Source organism: Rhinolophus sinicus, linkage group LG15 (genome assembly GCF_036562045.2).
Source record: "Rhinolophus sinicus isolate RSC01 linkage group LG15, ASM3656204v1, whole genome shotgun sequence".
Lineage (NCBI taxonomy): Eukaryota > Metazoa > Chordata > Mammalia > Chiroptera > Rhinolophidae > Rhinolophus > Rhinolophus sinicus.
Window position 1 is genome coordinate 44,783,601 of NC_133764.1, and position 8,181 is coordinate 44,791,781.

Here is an 8,181-nt window from a genome sequence, read left to right on the forward strand (position 1 = left end):
CAGTTAGGCGATTTTCATAAAACCCAGAGAAGGAAGCGACTCAAAGCAGTTTAGTCAGGCCCGCGCAGTCTGGAGGTGGAAACGGGGTCCCGAACTTTCCAGAAAAAGAAGCGTTGCCCCTGCAAGTAAATTCTCATTATTCATCACTACCAACCTGAGGGCCGCGGTCGTCGCGACGACATACGCTGTTCCAGGTGGGAGAACGAAGTCACCGGGCGCTCACTTTGCTTTAGAAAAAGTAAAGCGTAATTTAACAAACGCAGCCAGTGGGGAGAGTGGGCACTTCTTGCCCCCTCCCCCTCGTTGGCGGGCCGGAGCCCCGGCGCGGGCTGGAGTTGACACCCACCTGCCAAGTCCCCTCGGCCGGACCCCCCGGGGGCGCGGCGGCCGCGCTCAAAGGCCTGGCTGTAAAGGTCACAGGCGGTCTATGGGGCTGCGCTGAATAGGCTCCCGGAGGTAAACAGACTCTTAACTTTCAACTTGGCCTTGACCTGCCTGGAGGTGTCTGGCGGGTATGTAAAGGAGCAGCTGAGGCTTTCAGCGCGTTTGGCTGGCTCAGTAAAAGGGGCTGGGAGTAGGGGGAGGCTAAGGGGTCTGGGAGGGTCTGCCTGGAGGCTCCCAGCAGGACACAAAGGAGTCTCTGGGGCTGGGGGAAGGGTTGGCTCAGCCCTGGCAGGCTGGGAGGTTGGGGTGCCTGGGGTGTCCTGAGACTCAGCCTTGAACTCATGTAGAGCCCCAGGGAGGTTTGGGGAGACTCTGAGCCTTGGTTTTACCATGTGGGAACCTCAGGCTTACTCAGGGCTAAGAGAGGCAAGTGAGAAGTTACCAGTACTCTTCAGGGCAATTGTCCTTTTCTTTATAAATAAAAACAGGTGGCTTGTAATTCATTAGAAACAGATACACATACAGAAACACAAATAGAACTCATATTTATTCAGTTTATAAAATACTTTCATATGCAAAATCTCATTTAATCTTTACATATCTGTAAAGTAGGAATTATTGTCCCTATAAGGAGATAGATAATTTTTACAGATAGGGAGACTTAATCCAACTTTATCGGACTTCAGTTGATATCCACCATAGGTCACAGACCGATGCCCATACATATACATTGTACAGGAAATGGGAGAACATGCTGATGTCATTAAATATGACATTTAGAACGGTTTCCTGGGATTTAGTAGATGCTAAATAAATTGTGGAGTAAAACAAAAACCCATAGTATTTATTTGTATTGAAATGTATCTGTTTACCTAGGGGTCTCCAGCACAGCTGGTGAGCTTTTCCAGGACAGTGTTTGAATTCGTCCTCTTCTCCTTCCACAGTGATGCAGCGTTATGTGCACTTAGCTGCTTGTTTCCATGGACATGGATAAGAACACCACATATCCAAAAAGCACAGTGGCAAGCAATATTACTATGAATTTTTAAATATTTTTACTTAATTATTTTTCTTTCTAAAAATAGAGATGAGACTGATGTACAGTAAAGTGCAGAAATAGCAAGTATACAACTTACATGTTCAAAGTGAACACATCCATGTAACTAGCCTGCAGACTAAGATTGAGAACATTTCTAGCACCCAAGGAGGCTTCCTTACATCACCTCCCAGTCAGGAGCACCTCCCCAGGGTCATCTCTTGTGACCCCTGTTACCATAGATTAATTTTGTCTGTTCTTGAACTACATAGAAATAGAGTCATACAAAAGTTACTTTTCTGTGTTTGGCTTCTTTGACCCACATATCAGTGTGATTCATTCATGTTGTGTGTAGCAGTTGTTTTTTATTGCTGTGTAGTACTCCATTTTAGAATTATAGCATGATTTATTTGCCCATTTACTATTGAAAGACCTTTATGTTGTTTCTATTTTTGAGCTATAATGAATAAAGCTGCTTTGGACATTCTAGTACCAGCCTTTTGACGGGCATAAATATTCATTCTGTTGGTTATATGTCCAGGCAGTGGAATTGCTGGATCATAGGGTTTGATTATGATTATTTTTTTAATTTAGGGATTTATTCATGCCTGTACTGCCATCTACCAAATGAAAACTGGTGAAAAAATTTAAGTCTTTAGGTAAAAATCATGGTATTTCTGCCTTTCATAATTGGACAAACAAGAAGCTATGATAAGAAACTGGGAAACATTGAAGAGCATTTCAGGTATTTTCACTGAAAGCGTCTTTGCCGTAGACACCTTTGCCACATGCATTTTTGCCATAAACATTTTATGCAGAACTAATTGGCCATAAGGCAATTTTGCTGTAAAAAAAGATAAAATAAGTGGTTGATAATTTGATGTTTTTGTTTGTTTGGTTTCATTTCTCCACTGACAAATCAATCAACCGCCTTCGCAGACTTCATATAGTTAAAGTAGTTGTTAGTTTGGTTTCACTTCTCTATTGATGAAGTTCTCATAGTTACTTTCATTTTTATATTATATATAGATCTTAGCTACCCTGTTTCCCCGAAAATAAGACCTAGCCAGATCATCAGCTCTAATGCGTCTTTTGGAGCAAAAATTAATATAAGACCCGGTATTATAGAATAAGACCGGGTCTTATAGTAATTTATATAATTAATTAAAAATACTATATTAAAAATTAAAATAAGACTTGGTATTATATTATATTATATTTTAAGACTGGGTCTTATATTAATTTTTGCTCCAAAAGATGCATTAGAGCTGATGGTCTGGCTAGGTCTTATTTTCAGGGTATCAAGGTAGCCCTTATATAAGGTCTATACAGTGACAAGTAGATGTGATGATGGTCTTAAAATAGTTAGCATTTCTTTAAGAGGATGATGATTTGCCCCAAGAGTTGGTTTCTTATTTTGAAATACAGTACAGGTGTATCTCATTCTATTGCACTTCACAGATAATTGCATTTTTTTTACACATTGAAGGTGAGACCCTTGACCAGCAAAAAGATTGCGACTCCCTGAAGACTCAGGTGATGGTTAGTATTTTTTATCAATAAAGAATTTTTAAATTGAGGCATGTGCATTTTTTAGACATAATGCTATAGCCCTTATACTTAACTAGACTACAGTATAGTATAAACATAACTTTTATATGCACAGGGAAACCAAAAAATTCGTGTGACTCGCTTTATTGCGATGTTCGCTTTATTCCAGTGGTTTGGAACCAAACTCAAAATATCTCCGAGGTATGAGTCCACTTTTTCAGAATGATTTGATTTAGGAGGGGTAGTGAAGGGAACAGAAAACCTCTGAAGACAGATTTGTGAAACAAAGCGGTCTGAGTCTTCTGCATTGCACTGCACAATAGGCCCCAAGCAGAAGGGCCTCAAAGAATTTCTCCAGTGGTTGGGGCTCCTTCTTACAACCCCTTTTCCTTCTAAGGAAATTTAAAGCCTGAAGGAAGCAAACAGGGGTCCTGGGCTTTCTCTTCATTCAGCTTGAGTGGAAGCATGCCAGTGCCAGGGGAGTTTCCTGGGCCTCTTGGAACATAGGAGGAAGACTTCAGGGCAGAGAGTCTGGGCATCTTTACACAGGCCAGGCTCCTATGTTCTTGGGGTCCAGAACCCCCACAACTAGTTCATGGCCAGTTAGCCATGCCAGCCTTAGCTTCCTGGAAACTCCTTAGATCCCAGAAAGGGGAGGAGGACTCCATTTTCGGATTGGTATTTAAGGATATAAGACCCTTTCCCGTCCCCTCCTTCAACTTCTCTTTTCCTCTTTGTGCTGTCATCCCTGGGTCTTGTCTTTCTGTCTGTCTCTGCCTCTCTCTGAATATATGTCCATGTGTCGTCGTTCCCTATCTCTTTCCCCACCCTTAAACAGAAATCCAGACCCCCTTTCACAGGCCAGGTCTAGAAGCTCCGTTTCCCCTTCAGGTCTGAGCGTTGCGTGTCGCAGGCTCCATATCTCACGCTTCCTTCTTTGGAGCTCTGTCTCACTCCCCCTTCCTCCTCCCCACCTTGAATCCGCCTGGGCGGTGGTAGCTGGTGTCCCTGGGGAAGGGGCGTCCCAGGCATTTCCCTGGGTTGGGAGCAGCTTATTACAGCGCTTCCGGGATGGGAGGGGCATTTGGGGTGAACTGGGATGCTAGTACCCAGAACCCAAAGCAAAGGGTCTCAGAAATACCCTTTAATCCCCATTTCCCAGTCGTCTCCGCTCAGACGTTCTCCCAGGTTCCCCTTTCAGGCCCAGAGCGGCCTCCCAGCCCCACCCCCGATTCCCCTTCCCCCCAGGAGATGGACACTTTATAGGGAGAGCTTTTTATTCTCTCGTTAAACCTGCCAAAGCACAGGAGACGGAGCCAGGGAGGGAGAGGAGGCGACGGAGGTGGGGGCGGATTCCGTGTCCCCTCTCCCTCCCTCCGCCTCCCACTTTTCCCCGCCCCAGGACGCTGTGCTGGGTCGCTTCAAACTGGAAAGCAGAGAAAGGACACCTCCTCTCTTCTCTCTCTTGTTTGCAAATGAAAGAGAGAGAGAGAGAGAGAGAGAGAGAGAGAGAGAGAGAGAGAGAGAGAGAGAGAGAGAGAGAACGCGCAACAGGGAGGAAGAGACAGGGAGGAAGAGACAGGGAGGAAGAGACAGGGAGGGAGAGAGGGGGAGAAAAAGAAAGAGGGAGAGCGCAGCGCCAGGGTAAAGTATTTTCGCATTTTCTGCCATGAACATTTTATTAGCTTCTCTCCGCTAGGCTGCAGCCAATCAGCGCGCGTGCCCGGGCACCTGCGTCTCTTGCGTCAAAACCGCCAGGCCGAGCGAATGCAGGCGAGCTGGGAGTGATTTAAAACGCTTTGGATTCCCGGGGCCTGGGTGGGGAGAACGAGCTGAGCGCCCCCGGCATCCCCCATCCTCAGCACCCCATGAGCCGACCTTCGGCCCCATGGAGCCCGGCAATTATGCCACCTTGGACGGGGCCAAGGATATCGAAGGCTTGCTGGGAGCGGGAGGGGGTCGGAATCTAGTCGCCCAGTCCCCAATGACCAGCCACCCAGCGGTGGCGCCTACGCTGTTGCCCGCTGTCAACTATGGGCTGGATCTGCCAGGCTCTGCGGAACTGCCAAAGCAGTGCCACCCATGCCCCGGGGTGCCCCAGGGGGCGTCCCCAGCTCCGGTGCCTTACGGCTACTTTGGAGGCGGGTACTACTCCTGCCGAGTGTCGCGGAGCTCGCTGAAACCCTGTGCCCAGGCGGCCACCCTGGCTGCTTACCCCACGGAGACTCCCGCGGCCGGGGAGGAGTACCCCAGCCGCCCCACCGAGTTTGCCTTCTATCCGGGGTACCCGGGACCTTACCAACCGGTGGCCAGTTACCTAGATGTGTCGGTGGTGCAGAGTCTGGGTGCCCCCGGGGAGCCTCGCCACGACGCCCTGCTGCCTGTGGACAGTTACCAGCCCTGGGCCCTCACCGGTGGCTGGAACAGCCAGATGTGTTGCCAGGCAGAACAGAACCCAGCGGGTCCCTTCTGGAAGGCTGCATTTGCAGGTAACCTGCCTCACTGCTCTGGGTCCCCTTGGCTGTAAGGGTGGGTTTGCAGGCCCAGCTGGCACTTGCCTGGGAGGAAGCGGAAGGAGACCTGGAGCTGGTGAAGAAGCGCTTGTTGCTCCTCTTTGGCTACTAGAACTCTGAGGGAGGGGTGAAGAGCCTGCGTGGAGACCCTGGAGGGTCAGTGTGAGGGGTGGGAGCTGGGTACTGTCTGTAGCCAGAGGGCCACCAGGCCCCTTCACCTCCCTCAGAGGCCTTGCAACCAGCCTTCAATATATCTGAATATTTGGCTCTCTTTGCTGTTCAGTGGGGCTCAGGGTTTCCTTACGCAGTAGATCCCAGTTTAATTCTACAAAAAGGCTAAATAACTCTTAATTCAGTGAATGTGGGAGGTGGGGTGGGTGAGAACAGAGATGTTGGATGTTCTGTAAAGAATACAACCCCTCATTTTCTCTTGAGTTTTTCAGTTTCCAAAGGAAAATTTGGATTTCCTGCAGCCATAACTTAGTGTGTGCACTGATGTATGTGTGTTGGGAGTGGGGTCAGAAACATGTTCCCTGTTGTACAAAATTTGCCTGTAGAATCTATATAAGTGACCAAGAGTCTGAAAATGCATGTGAGGGTGAATCTATGTGACTGTGGGCAAAGGCCTGGCTGTGTGTGATGGGTGTGTTTGCAGACTTGCAGGTGTGAGGGCAGTGATGAGTGAGGGTGGCTTACAGGAGCCTGGTCTTTCCAAGGCTGAGCGGTGATTAGAGAACCAGCTGGACGCTGAGGTGTCCCTGGGTGCTTTGGGGGAGCAGGAGCACACCTGCGCTTGTAGGGTGACCTGGGTGCACCTACAGGATAACTTAGTTTGTGGGGCCTGGGTAGGGGTCTGAGTGTATCTTTCTCTCTCTCCCTCTCTGCTGCGAAGACTCAAGTGCTCAGCACCCTCCAGACAGCTGCACCTTCCACCGAGGCCGCAAGAAGCGCATTCCCTACAGCAAGGGGCAGTTGCATGAGCTGGAGCGGGAGTATTCAGATAACAAGTTCATCACCAAGGACAAGAGGCGCAAGATCTCCGCGGCCACCAGCCTCTCGGAGCGCCAGATAACCATCTGGTTTCAGAACCGCAGGGTCAAGGAGAAGAAGGTCCTTGCCAAGGTCAAGACCAGCACTACTCTGTGAGGGAGCTCCCTGGTTGGGGAGGTGGGGGAATGTGGGGGCATCCTAGGAGACAAGGAGCCTGCCAGGGACAGGTAGGGGCCTCCAGAGGTAACACTCTTTTCAGGCCATGGCTCCTGTGCTGTTGTTCTTCAGGGACAGCCTGAGTACCCCATATGTTCCAGAGAGCCAGTGAGGCCGAGTTACAGCCCAGTCCCCCAGAGTGACACTACCCAAAAGACCTGCCCCAGTCATAATCATTCATCCGGCAGTGGTGATAATCACCATGTCCAGTACTAGGTGCCATGATAATTAGTCTCGTATTTTCTATCTAGAGCTCTGTAGAGCGCTATAGAAACTGCTTTCATGGAATGAACTGATCATGAATAAACTTGGAAGGAGATGGACAGTGGCAGGGGAGCTTCCTCTGGATCCTCTTCTGTTTCCAAAGCCCATCCTTCATCCCAGCTCCAGTAGAGAGAAGGCAGAGTCACCCCTGTCACTTGTCCATTTAGCATTTTTCTAAGATGACAGCTGGGCAGCATGGACAATGCATCTCTCTCCCTCCCTGCCCACCCCATAATGTTGTAACCACTGGCCTCTGATGTTCCTACCCCTAACTCTTAGATTCTGTTCTTGTGTGAAAGTGAAGTCATCCAGATGCCCTTCCAGGTCGGTCCTCCTTCCTTCTAGAGAAATGGAATTTGAGAAAGTGCCTGTTTAATTCACCACTTCTCACTTCCTCCCGAAAACTTTCTAAGTTGTTCCCTGACATTCCTGGTGGTTCCGCCCTAAGCAGGTCATGGTTCATTGGACATCTGAGAGCCACATGAAATAGATATTTGTGGCCTTCCAGACGTGGCCCCTCCCAGGCACACACGATTACAGAATGAGAGTAGAATCCTACCTTACTGGCAAGCGTGTCTGAAACACGCTGGTATAGCCAGGTAGGACAGAAAACAGCCCCTTCACCACCCGTTGCTCCTCTGCCTGCCTCCCGGTGACACTTAAAGGAGCTTGTGAGTCTCAGGCCTGCGAGATGCGGATGAAAGAACCGCGGGTGGCGGAAGCCCAAAGATCCAGGCTTACGGTGGGGAGCCCCATGCGGCTCAGGCGACAATGGCCACAGACTTCATTTACTTTTCACTTAGCACTGGTTCAGTCCACGTACCCTGAATTTCGGGTGGGTGGAGGGCGCGTTGGCGCCAACTCCGTTGTCCTGGGCCAAGTAGACAGAGACACACAGTGCGGAATTACGGAGACCTGGGGCAGGCCGGCTGTTCATGGAGCCCTGGACCCTGACCTGGAGTCTCTCCCTCTGTGCCGGCTCCCTGATGTCGTGTGCCTAGACTGGTAGGACTTCCATTCGCCGCGCAGCAAAGCCAGCAGGTTTGTGCTGGATCTTCCTGCAGCCTGGGCTGGGGTCCCGGTAGACACGCTCCCCACGATCGAGCACACAGGGATGAAGTGGAGAGGACCCGTTGGATTCACGTTCTGAGGCACTCAGCAACTGGACGGTGGGGGGCTGCGGCCATGGTCTCGGTGGTGGTTTCCTCTCAGAGCCGGCTCTGAGAT

At 49.7% G+C, this 8,181-nt stretch overlaps 1 protein-coding gene across 1 annotated transcript; it reads left to right on the forward strand.

Moving 5' to 3' along the window:
* Positions 1 to 4,628: 4,628 nt before the first annotated feature.
* On the forward strand, positions 4,629 to 7,165 carry HOXB13 (homeobox B13). The gene is made up of 2 exons (XM_019740578.2): positions 4,629 to 5,460; positions 6,377 to 7,165. Exons 1-2 carry the CDS (start codon positions 4,860 to 4,862, stop codon positions 6,628 to 6,630), a joined length of 855 nt encoding a protein of 284 aa, XP_019596137.1. The 5' UTR covers positions 4,629 to 4,859; the 3' UTR covers positions 6,631 to 7,165.
* The last annotated feature ends 1,016 nt before the right edge of the window (positions 7,166 to 8,181 follow it).